This window comes from Lolium perenne, chromosome 4 (assembly GCF_019359855.2).
Source record: "Lolium perenne isolate Kyuss_39 chromosome 4, Kyuss_2.0, whole genome shotgun sequence".
NCBI lineage: Eukaryota > Viridiplantae > Streptophyta > Magnoliopsida > Poales > Poaceae > Lolium > Lolium perenne.
The window spans coordinates 32,259,758-32,275,938 of NC_067247.2; the positions used below are offsets into that span (position 1 = coordinate 32,259,758).

Genomic DNA, 16,181 nt, shown 5'->3' on the forward strand with positions numbered 1-16,181 from the left:
GCACACTAACACCCTTTTGTCTATTCTAAAACAATTTTCTTGCCTATGTTAACCTACTCAGAAGCAAGCAATGCTTGGGCAAACCAAAACCTTGGCCAAAATTTAGGTTTGCCAAAAACACACTCTAAATTATCACATCAGTTTACAGCTTATCAAACAAAACCTCAAAGAGATAGGAGATCCTATATGCTAATGATGTCATCCAACAAATGCAGACATGCTTTCATGCTGAATTGCACACAAAAGCTGTTCACCTTAAGAGGAAACCAAACAGAACATTAATTATTTATAATGGTAACTTGGAACAGTGCAGCAGCATACGGCCCAAACATATAACAGGGCAGAACAGATTACATGATAGAACCAAATCTTCGTGGTCAGATGGTAGGACAGCCACGGAGACATTTCAACCACGGTAACAAACCGACAAATGATCAAGAAAGTTTCGAGAGTCACACCGCCAAATCTATAATGACATAAATCCATATTGCGAGGGTGTCGAGGGGGCGCAGCAGCATGATGCCTAGCACGCGCGGTCCTTGATGCGGTCTTGGATGGCGTCGCGGCTGATCTCGCTAGCATCAGTGGCCTGCATCTCGATCTGGATGCCGTTGAGGCCCGTCTTGAACTTGGAGTTGGAGCTCGCGTAGAGCATCTTGCTCCTCACCTTGGCGCAGTCTGGGGACCTTTTCAACGCAGGCACAAACAACACATCGCGTAAGCAAGCGATCAGCAGCCTTGCTGGAACCCGAAGTAACTAGTAGGGGATGAAAGGAAGAGAGAAGGAATACCAGAAGATGTAGTATATCTTGCTCTTGGGAACCTCCTCAGGGGTCATGTAGTCAAAGTCAAAGACTGCATAGCGGCAGTCGTTCTCAGGTAGAGCGCTGACGAAATCCTCGTACGTCGCTCCGCGCTCCCCGACCTGATCGATGACCACCTCCTTGGAGTCGTGCAGCTTGTAGGTCACGTAGCGGTGCAGCCTCTTGGCCTGGAGCTCGTTGAACTTGGTGATGCACTCGCTATTCACTCCAGCACCCGATGCCGCGTTTGCCTGCATGCATGGAGAAATTCGTCACAGATATCATGGTTAGGCAGGTGGTAATGCAACCTTAATGTTTCGATTCAAAAAATAAAGAACTCAGATGGAATGTACACTTGCTTCAGGCATGCAATTGCCATTGCTCTTGTGTATTTGATTTTAGATAATGGGATACATTATGCACACATCCTACAATTTATCACGATCCCATGTACTCCTAGTAGAAAAGCAAAGATGTGTAATGGAAGAAGACACTAGGCACACATCCAACAATTTACTACAACCCCATGAGCTAAGAAATGCAAAGATGTGTAACGGAAGACATTATGGACACATCCAACAATCTATTCCAATCCCATGAACCGAGAAATGCAAAAGGCCACGAAATCAGGACCTACATATCCTACATGTATGTATGGCAGCCAATTTTCACATGCGTACTGAATCATAGTGTCCATCAACTTATCCACCAGACGCAGAGATCCTACTGGATCTCTATCCCTCTCAACCAAATAATAGTCTCGAACATGTACTATCAGTTCTCGCGGCCCAACGTGGATCTCCTGACATGCACTAGGCTGCGAACTGCACCCCGTGGCTGTGTGGCAGACGCACGCGAGGATGAGCAAGCCAACCGGCAGGTGCAAGCGAGTATCAGCAAGCTAATCAATCGCCATGCTGCACGCGAGGATCTCGTGTAGCCTGCCTGGATCTACCAACTAGAAGCTCATACAGCCACGGATCCAGGGAGGCCCGCCCTTTCGGCCGCGACCATTCAAATCTACACCGTCCGGAATCTCATCTCGCGGGCCTGCTCTGCGGAAGTTGAACCCCGAGAGATTCGCGCAAAAAAAAAAAAAAAAAAAAACCAGACCCGATCTCCCTCTCCCGCGATCTGGCCGCTGGCGGCGCGAGAAAACGAGCAAATCTCCGAACACGGCCGGAAAATCCCCAAGTAGCTCGAAGCTTCGGCCCCGGACCGGAAATCCCGCCGGGGGGAAGCAAGTAGCGGTCACCGACGGCCTCGATTTCCGCCGATCCGAGCGTCCAGCCCTGCGCAGCTTCCTTGCCGCGGCTAGACCGAGGCGCCGACCCTAGAGCAGCGGAAAATTCGACTAGGGAGATGGAGAGCAGGCGCCGATCTGCTGCGAGATCGGGGCGCGGAGGGGGGAGGAGGAAGAAGGCGGGCGTACGTACCATCGCGGAGCTCGGCGGTGAGGGGAGGGAATCCGGCGGGGAGGGAGGGGAAAGGTGGGGAGGGAGGGGAGGGGTGGGGGAAGGTGGATTGCTGGCTGGGGCTGGGGTTGTGTGCTGAGCTAGAGTTGCTGCTGCCTCGCTCGCCTTTTGATGGGGAGTCGTCGGGCGGGGCGTCTGTCCGTCCACTGCTCCTCCCCTCCGATTCTCTCGGTTTGTGGTGCGCTCGTGGTCGGCCAACACCAGCCGAGCCGAGCAGCGACGGGGTCGGGCCTCGCGGTCGCTGCCCACGCACACCTCGCTGGCCGTCCGATTCTGCCACGGACGGACAGGATTGCGCCGCTGCGTTTTCCTTTCTAGGATTTGGCACCGTTGCTTCGGCCGGCGTGGTAGGTTATCGCTTCTTTTGCGTGCGGCGACAAGTCGGCTGACCGTGTGCGTGTGGGTAAAATCTTACTTTGGCAACCAACCAACACGCTAATCTATAACGACAAACAAATGGAGAAGCCAATTTCCTACTACTTCCGCTCAGAAGAAACGTAACAAGTCGTTTGGTATCCATCAATTGTGCCTGAAATCCAAGAATTTATTTTAGAATTCTATAGGTGAGATGTTTGGTTGCCACAGGATTGGACCGAGGAAATTTAGCAAAACGATGCCATGGCTAAACATGATTCCGAGCTGAAATGAAAGGAAAGTCTGGCTTCCTAGCGACTTCTAATAGTTTTTAGCTTTTATTTGGTAATAATGCATGTATTATTTTTTATCGCATAGATTCACCTATTTTCATCTGCATGCAGTCCACTCTAAAATATCTAAAACGTCTTACATTGGTGAACATGAGAGTATTTCTAAGTCGCCCGTACCCTTGAATCTTCTAGATACACAAAGCAATGTTTTCCTTCACAATTTTAGGCCTTGGAGCACGGACTTATCACCCACAAAAAAACCACATTAGTTTCAAAATAATGCCAGATCTAGAAGTGCACATGCTAGTTTTCTCGTGAAAAAACACGACTTACAGCTGTCAAGTGTACGCATAGATGGAAAAAAGGGCAACAAGGCAAGTCGACGAGATTCGGGTGACATATGATCGAGGCAACACGACATTGTCAACAACCATATGGTGTGCACGATGCCAAGGATAACAAATACAGCTCCTCGGAAGGGGTCACCGAATGGGGAAGGTGGTGTTGAGGGTTGCGGGAAAGATAGCACCGTCTTCTATGTGGTGGTCGGAATGTAGTTAACTAGATTGTGACCGTGTGGTGGAACCCTTCTTGTAATCTTCGAACTAACACAGACACAACGTCTACAATGGATCGTGTTCGTGGGATCGTGTAGTTGATGGAGTGCGTCATTCTAACGGTTTCAACAAACTCAGGCACCACGGTAATTAGATTTGGCTTTGTAATTTGCGCGTGAGCTTCTCTTTTACACCCCACCCGCTCTCCAAACCCTTGAAGTTGCATCCTTTGCATATTCCACTTGCTTCGTAACATTAGCATACGATAATTTCTACATTGTACATAGAAACTTACGTATACCCCACTATGGGGCAAATGTGAGTAAAACGTTTCCGAAGCACGAAAGGATCAAGACCGTGCCTCCCAAGCACCGATGGTGATGTTTTTTCTTGAAAAAAGAAAAAAAAAGCTGCCAGGATCCCACATGATTTTGAACATGGCAACTTCTTTAGCCCAGATATTTTTCAGTTATTTTTTTCAAAACTTTTTTTAACAACTAAAAACATATTTTTTACGTACTACTTGTTACAATTATGAAAAACAAGATCAACTTAATACTATTTGCAGTGTAATTTTTTATAACATTTATATCCGAAAATGTATATTTGATCCCATGTGCATATGCTTCTTCCACCGTGAAAAAACATTTTAAAATATCAAAAATAATTTTGAACGAAAATTTGGCTCATACATACCGACATTCTATGTACACATGCCAAGTTTTGTGGATAATCGACTTATTTTATGTCTTGTGTAATTTTTTTTGTCTCACTAAGAACTTTTTCTTAGCACTAAATTTTGTTTTTTTTACATATGACACCAAAGTTTTCAGGTTTCCGTGAAATGACTTTACGATGACATAGAACATCAATATGTACACGAGACATTTTTTACCGTATTTTGTTGACACTTTAAATAGGTTTGAAATGCATTTAAAAAATCAGGAGCATATGCACCTGGGTGCAAAAACGCCATGTCTACTATACCAATGTACCAAAACTATGTTGTTGTCCACACATTGTGCATCAAACTGTAGCAATCCGCCACCGATGGAGACCCTAGGAATGATGAGGACCAGGTTGTGTGGACGTGCACGCTGCGTCTGGTACAAGCTTCCTCTGGTCGTGTTGAAGAATAGATTCGAGGTTAAATATGTCCGTGATATGGCGTCCTAGGGGTAGTGCGCGGCGTAGACCGAATCTTGCCCGGAACGGCGCGAAAACAGAAGCTGTGGCCCCTGCTGAAAAATCTCAGGCCAACCATATTATGATGGAAAGAAAAAAAAGAAGCCGCGACACCGACCGCCAGCTACTGCCCTTATCCCTTTTTTTTAATCAGATTTTTTTTATTCACTCAACGCTGTCGTGTCACGTTCAGGCGAGACATTCAGGCCCCGAAGAGAGATATTTTCTTTCTTTTTTTCTCTCTCTAAAGCAATTCTGATTTCCTTTTGCTACTAATTATTACGATGATCTGTGAGCATTAGTGGTAGCAGTACTGCGGTGGTGGTGATAGAAGAGAAACCCGCCTCCGCGCTCATGGCTAGGCTGTATTTCCACGTCGACGCACGACACTTGCATAATGAAGTCACGTCATGTCACGGCCGCTCAACAGAAAGTCTTAAACCGGACAGATCGATCACCGAAAGATCATTGTTTAATTTCTTTTTGAAGAAAAAGTTTATCAATCATTCAATTATTTGTACTGCCCCCATTCTAATATATATTACTCCTGTGAGAATCAAATTCTGTACAAAATTAATTAATTATATAATAAATATATTAACTTTTACGATAAAAATCAATGATACTTCCTCAGATGTATCTAGATACATCCAAATAATATGAATAGGAGGCATATATTTTCATACTACATGCATTTTATATTATGATATTGATAATTTCTGCCAAACAGTTGGTCAAACTTTATAAAATTTAACCTTAACTAAAAAAAATTATATTCAACATGTTTTTTTAATGGAGGTTATACACGCAACGCATTACAAGGGAAATGATTCTTCAGATCGACACACGATCCAAGCACAAAGAGGGTCAAGATACAGTTTTCTGCATGTACATCGATCGAGCACACGCCGTACATCACAAAACCCAGTACATACCACACACGCATGTCTACAAACAATGTCGTGCCGGTACGTGGTACGCACGTACGTACACGCGCCGTCGTGGGTACGCGCGCGAGGATTAGGTGGCGAGGTCCTTGAGGATGTCGAGGGTGAGCTCGCTGGGCTCCGTGGCCTGCACGTCGATCTGCACGCCGTCCAGCTCCTTCTTGAACCCCTCGTTGGAGCTCGCGTAGATCATCTTGCTCTTCACCTCCGCCGTCGCCGGCGACCTGAATTGTTTACCACACAACCACACACTCAGAAAACCGGCCTTAACGTAGCAGTTCAGAACAGAATCCATGCAACACAGTTAGGCACCGTACCAGGAGATGAAGAAGATCTTGCTGCGCGGCGCCTCGCCGGCCCCGGCGGCCGTGGCGTCGGCGACGGCGAAGTCGAGGTCGTAGACGGCGTAGCGGCAGTCGTCGGCGGGCAGCGCCGCGGCCAGGTCGTCGAAGCCGGCGTCGCGGCCGCCCACCTTCTCCACCACCACCTGCTGCACGGCGTCGTCCATCTTGTACACCACGAACCGGTGCGCGCGGCCCGCGCGTAGCTCCTGGAACACCTTCACGCACTCCTCGCTCACCGCCACGCCCGACACCGCGTTCGCCTGCATGCACACCCAGATTAAAGCTTATCAGCCTCTGTTCACAAATTCAGAACCAACAGCCCAACACAATCTGAACTGATCAAGAAGAAGCAGAGGAAGCATGTGTAAATAATAGCTGTACCATTCTTGATCTGGAAATTCGGAAATCTGTGTGATGATGCTGCAACTACGGATAATGGCACGCAAGAACTGCTTGCTAGCTGGGGTTTTGCAGTGTTCAGTTTGTTAATTTTACCACGGTCTCGCCTGCTGCTTAAATAGGATGGCCGCACCAGTGTCGCGAGATGAACCAGGGAGAGCTAGGAGGTGTACGCGTGTGATCAGTAGGGTGTCGCCGTCGATCGTCCGACTGTTCTGGATGTGCGGATGTGGCAGAAGGAAGCCGAATTGGAGTGACTCACGTCGTGGAATCGAAGCGAGAAAAGTCAGATGAATGAACTGATGGCCAGTTCCGCTCCCGTGGCAGATTGAGGCCGGGTTTATATATTCCTGAAGAAAGAGCCGGCGTGCCTTTTCCAGCAGCGTCATCTTGATTGGTGAAGATCAGCGGTAATAATATTCGATTTTAATCCGCAGTGACGTGCACTGTGCACGAAGGAACGAAGGTTCGAATCGCGTACGCAGGTAAGCGAAATATATAATATCTGATTACATTCGTGGAACATAATTCAGTTAAAGCTCTGAAGACGGAACTTATTTTATGTATTTCAAACACCAATCTAGGCTAAAGATAAACTTCGATAAAGAGTGAATTATTCTGCACAATACACTCTCGGAGAACCGCTTACCCCTGTGGAGAATAGACCCGTGTGGTCCTTCCTTTCTTGAGCCTTCCTCTCCAGATCTCCCCTGCCGACCTCTCTCTCTCCCGTCGCCGGCGGCCATGGTGGCCGGCGCCGTGTGGGAGGGGGGTCTGGCTTCTTGTAGATGTAGGTTTGCTCTTTTCTCTCTTCTTCCTGGCAAATAAATTGGAGGCGGCCGGATCCAGATTTATCTCTGTTTTGTCTTCAATCTTTCTCCATGGTTTGATTGATTGGAGTTTTTTCAGAGTTGAATCCCATGCCGGCACCCCTTGGCCGAGCCCATGGCGAGGTGTTGCTTCGGCTCCCTACGCTCTCACTCCCTTTCTCCCCTTTCTTTTCTCCAATAAATCCTTCATGGCAACCATGGTTATTCCTCCGTTTGGATCTGATTTGGGAGGTGGGTTGCTGTCTACTACTGCTCGTTTTCCCGGAGTTCTTCAGCAGGGGACTTGCGACGGTGGTCGCCGTCTTGCCTCTGCTTCTAATGGCCGTAGGGCGGCTCTCCTCAAGCACGGCCGGATGGGCGGCCGTTCTTCAACCTCCATGGTGGAGGCCCTCTCTGGAACCAAGCGCCGGAGCTCGACATCGCTTCGCCCTCAAGTGGTTCGTCCCCGGGGACGTCGTGGTGGCCGGCGGTTGCGGTTCTGCGTCGGCAACGAGATATTTTCGAGCTTCTTCTTGGACCTCGGCGTGGCCTGCGCCTCGAGGTCGCCGGCGAATGGCGGAGAAGGATTCCAGGCACCCGATTGCTTTTACATTTCTTGTGATAGGGTCCTTTTTGTAAACTTGGAGGCCTTATCTTCAAATTGTAGGTTTTCTACTTCAATAGTAGATGCCAGAGGGCCTCCATGTAATTATGTACCTGCCAGTTTTAATATCAGCTTCTAGGCCTCTCGAGGCCACTACTTGTTCAAAAAAAAAAAAAAAAAGAGTGAATTATTCTGCATGGGTCAATCAAAAGAAGTAGAAGAAGAATATCAAGATTTCTTTGGTTGCGAATTTGGGTATATTTCCTATCCATTTACACAAATTGACAAATGGTGAATGAAAATCGGCTTTGGATCCATTTAAGAGAAAATGAAGTGATCGCCTCATCCTTATTAACATGGTGCCTCTTACAAGCGTGCCTATATTTATGTTATGCTTACTCCAAATACCTAAAAGGATACGAAAGAAGCTATATTTTTCCATAGGTCTAGGTTCTTTTGGCAGATTGACGGCCACAAAAGGTAAGTATGGACTAACCAAGTGAAGTGTCATCATAATTGAACGAGCAAAAGAAGATGGTCAAGTTTGGGGGTTTATTCCTCATCTTGTTGAAGGCGACATCTCTATACTACAGTATACCGATGATACGATCTTTTTTTTTTGGAACATCACCTCCTAAAAGCTGTTAACATTAAGCTAATCATATGTATTTTTGAAGAACTCTCGGGAGTTAAAATTAATTTCCATAAAAGTGAGTTCTTTTTGGTAAGGCAAAGGATGAGGTGGATCAGTATAAGCAGATTTTTGGATGTGATGCTGGATCCCTTCCCTTTAGATACTTAGCTATTCATATCCATTACAGAAAACTCACGAACTCGGATTGGTATCAGGTGGAGACCCGGTTTGAAAGTAAATTGGGTTGCTGGAAAGGAAAATGATGAGAATGATTGTTGTGTTTGGGTCCTGACAACCAATGGCTTGTTTACGGTAAAGTCTATGTATGAGGATCTTATGAGTGACCATACCCCTTTTCTGAGAAAATATCTATGGAAAGTTAAAATTCCACTAAAGAGATAAAAATCTTCATGTGGTTTCTAAGTAACAAGGTTTTGTTAACCAAAGACATTTTAGCTAAACGAAATTGGAATGGGCGTATGAAATGTGTTTTCTGTGGAGAATAGGAGGCCATTGAACATCTTTTTATTGATTGTCCTTTAGCTAAACTTCTTTGGTGCACGATTAATTTCACTTTTGATCTTTCACCTCCAACCAATATTACGAATATGTTTGGTAATTGGTTAAATGGAGTAGATAGACATTCTAAGACATTCATCCGAATTGGAGTTTCTGCTTTATGTTGGTCTATTTGGAGTAAGAAATGATATCATCTTTAACAAAAAAACAATGTTTTCATTTCTTGCAGTTTATCCATATGATGTCACGGTTCAGCTATGGACCCTCTTTTCGCCGGAGGGACATCGGGATGCCATGTCTTCTGAATGTACACAGCTCCATACGGTTGCTCAGGATATCTTGTGCTAGGCTGGTGGCGACATACTAGAAGGCTACACTGATGTTGATGTATAGTGATACTATGGTTTATCTGTTTCGCTGGTTGATTCTTGTATCATTCGTAGGCGATGATTGAGTTGTAAGAATAAATGTTTGAGACTTTTAATAAAAGGTTGTGTGCATCTTCATGATGCAGAAGCCGGAGTTATATCCCTATTTCGAAAAAAAAACCAATTGGAGTGTCTATTGAATTGATGCACTAGCCAAGTTTTTTAAAAGGTTTAAACTGTTAGAAAGGGCCAATACTTTTGGAGTAAATTAAATAGTGCGTTGGGTAGGATTTGATCCCGAAACCTTGTGGCCCTAATACCTTATTGAATTGATGCATTAACCAAGTTTTCCAAAAGTTAAAACTATTGGAAATGGCTAGCCTATATATTTTAACAATGCCGTTCAAAGGACCAATGGTGCATTGGTGTAAAAGTTATAGGTATACAAGCAAATATTTACTCAATAAGTGGTTATTTAAAATTTTAAATGAGAATAGAGTGTGGAAGTAGTTGCTACATAATAAATATCTATAATCTAAATCTTATAATCTAAATCTTATCTCAAGCCACCGTGATAAACCAGCAGACGGTTTTGGAAAGGCCTAATGAAAGTTAAAGATAATTTCTTTAATAGATGTTCCTTTTATGTTGGGAATGAGCGATTTTGATAGAAATTACCCTTTGGACGAAAGAATCCAGGAAATGAGCTCTCGATGAAACTATTTAACTCCACTAACTCTTTTATGTGATGCCTATGCGAGCGGCGTCACACTTCGCAGTGCGACGCCCATTCGAGCGGCGTCACATATCTTGCCTTCGCGACGTTCACGTGTGTGTGACCTGCAACCACTAACATGGAAGCCATATATAGCGCCTAAGACAAATACGCCACACTACTCTTTGTATATAGTGTTTGTCTGGAGTTGGCTGAACACTATGTTAACTCAGCTGAATGAAGCCTGTGCTGCTGAATTCTAGTTGAGTTACAATAGTGTCCTGTCAACTCTAGAGAGACACTATGTATAAAGTTTAGTGTGGTGCCTTTGTCTTAGACGCTAAACCACGCAGTGTCACGTTCAAATTCGTTTTGTAGGCGCACTCGAGGGAAAAAGTATGATAAAAACTCTACAAAACAATACAAGGATAGGTTTCATGTTTTAGAACATACTACAACATGTAGCACACTTTTTTAAAATAAAAAAAAATTAGGTGGTGTGAGGGTTTAAACTTAAGACCTAGGATTCGTCGAACTTCGACTCTAAATCTCCATTACCGATGTCTGTCGAAGCTTCCAGATATCTGTTCTGGCGTTCTCTGCCAAGTTGATTTCCATGGCCATTGTTCTTGATCAGGCAGGTGGATCTTGGATTTCTTCCCCTGCGATTCCGGTATCAGATTCCTTTTCCTTTTGAAACCAAACAAATTAAATCGCTGATACCTCTGTAAACCCATTCCCTTAACAGTTCCGTTTACAGCCTCTGATCCAAATACGTCGCTAATATCATGCTCAAAAGTTTTTGATGATAAGCAAATTCATTTGAATGAGCAACAAATGAGACATCAGTATGGGATTTTCATGACCTTCAGTAGAAGTTATAGCTTGTTCAATTTTTTTTTAGAAGTTATAGCATGTACTCAAATAGAAAATGTGGAAGCTTGAATCGAAAATGTGGAATCTTCTTACATAACTTCATTGGATAATTTAAAAACACCGGTTCATCCGTTCATGACAGACTCCTGGACAAGGCAGCAAACATCCCTCAGACTCCTGCAAATCACCTCGATACTCCCTTTCTTTTTTGCGGGGAAATTACCTCAATACTCTCCCTAAGCCACTGCTCAGACTGCTAATGATGGGACCTGAATCAGGAGAGACATGAAAACGACATCGACACCTGCATAATGAATTCACGTCACGTCGACTAAACAAAAACTCATAAAACCTGACAGGTCGACCACCGAACGATTATCATTACTACTCATTTTCTTTTCGTGAAGGGATTAATCAATCAATCAGTCAATTATTTCACACACCACGCGTTACAGGGAAGGGAAAAATCATTCTGCAGACGGACACCCGATCAAAGCAAGATACAATTCTTTTGGGGAGCTTCGGAGCGATCAGGTGGCATGGTCCTTGAGGATTTCGAGGGTGAGCTCGCTGGGGTCGGTGGCCTGCACGTCGTACTGCACCCCCTCCAGCTCCTGCTTGAACCCCTCGTTGGAGCTGGCGTACACCATCTTGCTCTTAATGTCTGCCGTCTCAGGGGACCAGGAGATGAAGAAGATCTTGCTGCGGGGCGTGTCGCCGACGGAGTCGTCGGCGATGAACTCGAGGTCGTAGACGGCGTAGCGGCAGTCGTCGGCGGGGAGCGCCGCGGTGAGGTCGTCGAACTTGGATTCGACGCCGCCCACCTTGTCCACCACCACCTGCTGCAGGTCGTCGTCCAGCTTGTACACCACGAACCGGTGCGCGCGCTCGGCGCGCAGCTCCTGGAACGCCTTCACGCACTCCTCGTTCACCGCCACTCCAGACACAGCGTTCGCCTGCAGACACAGATTCAGTCCATCAATTTCCGTTCACAAATTTAGTCCATCAATTTCCGTTTACAAATTCGCAACCGACAGTCGGACACAACTTGAACTAATCAAGAGAAAGCAGAGGAAGAACCTACCATTCTTGGTCTGAAGAAATCTGTGTGATGATGCTTCAACGATGTCACTCAGGAAAGCTGGGGATTTGCAGTGATCTCAGTGTTGCTGTTAATTTATCTCGGTCTCCTCTGCCTCTTTTATAGAATGGCCATGCCCATGTCGGCGAGGCAAGCTGTGGAGAAGGAGGCGTGTACACGTGGGGGCGGGCGCTAGCTGGGGTGTCGCTCTCGGCCGACTGTTCTGGATGCGTGGACGTGGCCTCGAATCCGGTGTTGCCTGGTCGGCAGCGGGGACGATGTGTATACTGAATAAGCTTTATCCTTGCTTGATTATTTTAGCTCTAGTGGAGAGTATCATTCGGCTCTGAATTTTCCCGGCATCTATTCGACTTTGATACTGCGGTGGGCGGTGTACACTTCAGCATCTACGCTACACCTGCCAATCGGAGTGGAAGCTTCGTTTGCAGGTTACTGAAGCTGAACTGATTAGTACGACAAGCTCGTGCTGGCAGGCAACCTCTGTCAGGCATATGTGGTGCTTCGATCTACCGCACCTAATTGAGCTCCGTTGCAGGTGTGGCAACATCAAGGAGTAATCGCGTTAACCGTCTCATCTCACACGGCGACGAGTCGCCGACGTCGACCCCGACGTGCGGGTGGCCAGCTCCATCTGCCCGGTCGTGCTGCTAAACTCTGCTCATCCGTCGCACAGGCCAACTGAAACTGACGATTTCTAACGCGACAAATTGGGATTAGACTGAATCAGTTCCCTGTTATTCACTTTGGAGCGCTGATCATTTCGCGCAAACCCTGAGCAGAGAGCTCATCTGACTACTTGTTCCGTTGTTTGTACTACTATGTTTCTCAAAAAAAAAAAAGTACACTATGCGGCCCACGGATTTACCGCTCAGTCCCAGCGAGTAGCTCCCGCGTGATGCTCCTATTTTTTTGGGCGCCTCCAAATGCGGCCCAATAACTTGCACTGTTTTTTAAACTTTTTTTAATATTTTTGAAAATCTTACTTATAAATTTTGAAATTCTTTCCGTCAATCTTTTTTTCGTTATTTATGAAAATATTATTAGAAAAAATGTGTTGTAAAAAATTATATTTTCACATATGTCAATAACAAATCACTGATAATGAATGGACTTTTAAATAAGTACATTTACCTTATTTGGAAACATTTAAATAAAAATACTATCTCATTTGAACCTTTTTTCAATACAAACATTTATTTTGTTTGAACGATTTTTCAATATAGACGTTTATGTTATTTGAAGAACTTTTCAATAAGAGCATTTATCTTATTTGAAGAAAAAAATTCTCTCCACTTTTTTCGATAAAGAGCATATATTAATATCGCGGAGATACCAATTACACCCAGCCTCTGCAACAACATCATACCCTAATGGCATAAAGGATGCACACAGCCAAAAAAGAGAAAAGAATTACAAAAAGAAAGGCCCCGCTACAGAGATCCATAACTTGAAACAACAACACTAACACCACCAAGACAACACCAGAAGATCAGCTTCACCATAAGAGACGCCTCCAATAAGGAAACAGTGCACAAACGCTATCGTCGCCCGATCATAGATCTTAGGTTTTCACCCTGAAGAAAGTCATCTCTTTCAAAACAATGCCTTCAACAAGAACATTGCCAGGCACAACCAATTAAGGCCAGACCTTGGGCTTTCACCCTTAAAGATAAGACTCTGAACTTCTCCTGTGCAGTCGCCCCCACAAACCAGCTGTTGTTTCAAGTCACGAAGCACCAAGCCAATTCCACCTCACCACCAAGATCCAACCATCATAGCTATTCCATCGATCTTGGCCTGATGACCTTCTCCACTAGCACCATGGAAAGAAGACGAACTCCATGATATTAACAGCCAGCAGAGCTTCGAATCGCTCCCTCTGAAACCAAACGGTCAGATAAAAAAACATGGGTGCGAACGACCGAAACCACCCAATCCAGCAATCTTTAGGCATTTATCGCTCAATGAATTTCGCCGGCAGGGCCTTCCGGAACCCGACAATCCACCCAGACTGGTTGGAACAAGCATCCAACAGATCTTCAAACTTGGTGCGAGAAGAATCGTAGAACCACCACCTTTATTCTTCGACGCGGACGAAACAGCCCCCACGCCGCCATCCGCCGCCCAACGACGACGAAGGAGGTTCAGAAATCGATCATCGCCTCGCTAAGTCGTCACCGCCAAGCCCATAGCTGCCGCAGAGAAGAAGACTCGGCAGCAGTTGCGTACCCCGGCCAGGAATCCGGCGGCGCTACCCATGGTCGCCCGAACCCACAGCCAAGGCTGTGCTCGCAGCAGGCCATAGAAGGCAAAGCAGCGGCCAGGTCCTGTACGCCCAGATTGGACCCAGATTGGACCCATGCCGCCGCCAGTTCGCCGTGCCACCGTCGTCCAAACCGCCGGCATCCAGCACCAAGGCCAGCCCCGTGTGCCCCTGCGCCAAGACGACGCAGGGCAGGACCCGCCCCGGCGCCGACAACTGCCGTGCCCCACAGTCTCCACCGCCGCGGCCACCCGAGGCATCTTCGCCGGGTCAAGCCAGCAAGGCAGCCGCGCGCCCGCCTGTGGCCGCTGCGCGCCCGCCCGTGGCCGCCGCTGCCGCCTGCAGCGCCCCTGCGCCAGGAAACGCGAGGGGAAGATTGGAGGCGGAGAAGAACCGCCCCGCCGCCACCATCCTTGAGGCGCGCCCGGCTTCGCCGGCGCCCCCTCCGGCGGCGGCGTTGCGGGGGAGGGGGAGGGGGTTCCTTGGGGGCGCTAGGTTAGGGGAGCGGTTCCGGAGCTTTTTTGCTTCTTTCAGATTTCAAAATTACTCTCTACTTAATACACTCACTTAGTAGATACATTTAGTATCCGGATACATGCACATACTTATCTGGAAAAAACGGAGTTAATTAATTTGAGATAGAGGGAATAGTAATATTGTTTTCACAACATAAATATCTATTATCTATTATGAAGTAAAAGTAATATATAGATGTCTAATAGATAAACGCTTAAGCACACTTAGGCACTAGGTGGTAGATAAACGTCTCGGTTAGAGCATAAATGGAAGTCTAAGTAGGCCAACCAACAAATTACTATCTCCAATAAAAAAATCATATCATATTTCACTGAATAGTTTAGTCATTTACATGCCCGAATTAATGTGTTTTCAGATATAATAATCTATATACACACTTGGGTGTATTTGCGCTTGCAACCTTATGTGTAGGGAGAACTCAGTGGCGAATTTGTGCCAATGCCAAGCTTGCCTTCCACCTGTTTGGGCCATTTCAAGTTCCTTAGAAAGTTGGGGAGCAGTCATATCATCTTTAACTACCGGAGTACTCGAAACTACATTCGATCCTCCACTTTCGCTGCTGCATCGTGGATCTCCAGGCGAGGAAGTGCATCAAGAACTACCGCTGCTGGAGGATGTTGGACCACATCATTATGTTGCCGAACAAGTTCTTCAAACCAGGAAAGTACAACGTCGTCATGTTCTTACGGAGCAAGCGTTGTTCAAGTGGTCAGGGCTCTCGGCATCGTTGGTGACATGGGAGAACGTCCTCAAGCTGAAGATTAGCTTCCTTCGCGCTCCGGCTTGGGGTCAAGCCGTTGGTAAAGGGGTGAATGTCATGAGCCCACCCCTCCTCATGAGCTCAAGGGAGGATTGGGCCTGCAGCCCAAGCCGGTACTAAAACCCACTAGTCTTTACCGCGAGACAAGCTGGATACGGTGAGCTACAAAGAATGGGAAATGAGGCACATCATTGGCATCGAAGAAGAGATTTTTTTGATAAATACAATACAAACGTAGAATCTCACATACACACGCTCATACACTCACCCCTATGAACGCACACACGTACACCCTACCCCTATGAGCACCTCCGAAAGACTGAGTCGGCGGATTGGACCTTGAAATTGATGAAGTCACCACATGCGTCTCGCTGTCGACGGGAACGTCGCCTCCCACTCAATGAATATTCCGTCATTATGAGACACACATATATCAAACCTGGGGTTTGAACTCTGGTGTGTTGGGGGTACAACCACCCTCCTAACCACCCAACATCAGATTGGTTCTCGAAGAAGAGAATATTTGAAACGGCTCTCCTCATATCCCCTTACTGAACTTCTCCTCCCACCTTGGCTCTAATTCCCTCCCCAATTTCTTGTGAACCTTGTAACCATACTATAATCCAATGTAGTGAGT

The 16,181-nt window shown here is 46.3% G+C and overlaps 3 protein-coding genes across 3 annotated transcripts; all 3 read right to left on the minus strand.

Annotated features, from left to right (window-relative positions):
• Nucleotides 1-255: 255 nt before the first annotated feature.
• Nucleotides 256-2,604, minus strand: LOC127292107 (actin-depolymerizing factor 3). The gene is made up of 3 exons (XM_051321464.2): nucleotides 2,240-2,604; nucleotides 792-1,054; nucleotides 256-686 (listed from the first exon to the last, which is right to left on the minus strand). Exons 1-3 carry the CDS (start codon nucleotides 2,240-2,242, stop codon nucleotides 524-526), a joined length of 429 nt encoding a protein of 142 aa, XP_051177424.1. The 5' UTR covers nucleotides 2,243-2,604; the 3' UTR covers nucleotides 256-523.
• A 2,819-nt stretch (nucleotides 2,605-5,423) lies between these two features.
• On the minus strand, nucleotides 5,424-6,631 carry LOC127292108 (actin-depolymerizing factor 3). Its single transcript, XM_051321465.2, has 3 exons — nucleotides 6,340-6,631; nucleotides 5,932-6,218; nucleotides 5,424-5,838 (listed from the first exon to the last, which is right to left on the minus strand). The coding sequence occupies exons 1-3, from the start codon at nucleotides 6,340-6,342 to the stop codon at nucleotides 5,688-5,690; spliced, it is 441 nt and encodes a 146-aa protein (XP_051177425.1). The 5' UTR covers nucleotides 6,343-6,631; the 3' UTR covers nucleotides 5,424-5,687.
• A 4,661-nt stretch (nucleotides 6,632-11,292) lies between these two features.
• On the minus strand, nucleotides 11,293-12,122 carry LOC127292109 (actin-depolymerizing factor 3-like). The gene is made up of 2 exons (XM_051321466.2): nucleotides 11,967-12,122; nucleotides 11,293-11,838 (listed from the first exon to the last, which is right to left on the minus strand). The coding sequence occupies exons 1-2, from the start codon at nucleotides 11,967-11,969 to the stop codon at nucleotides 11,413-11,415; spliced, it is 429 nt and encodes a 142-aa protein (XP_051177426.1). The 5' UTR covers nucleotides 11,970-12,122; the 3' UTR covers nucleotides 11,293-11,412.
• Between the last annotated feature and the right edge of the window lie 4,059 nt (nucleotides 12,123-16,181).

What these genes read in the sequence shown, in the direction of transcription:
- LOC127292107 (XM_051321464.2), bottom strand. An exon ending in AAGATATACTACATCTTCTG is followed by an intron (nt 687 to 791) that starts GTATTCCTTCTC and finishes TGCGTTGAAAAG; the next exon opens with GTCCCCAGACTGCGCCAAGG.
- LOC127292108 (XM_051321465.2), bottom strand. An exon ending in AAGATCTTCTTCATCTCCTG is followed by an intron (nt 5,839 to 5,931) that starts GTACGGTGCCTA and finishes TAAACAATTCAG; the next exon opens with GTCGCCGGCGACGGCGGAGG.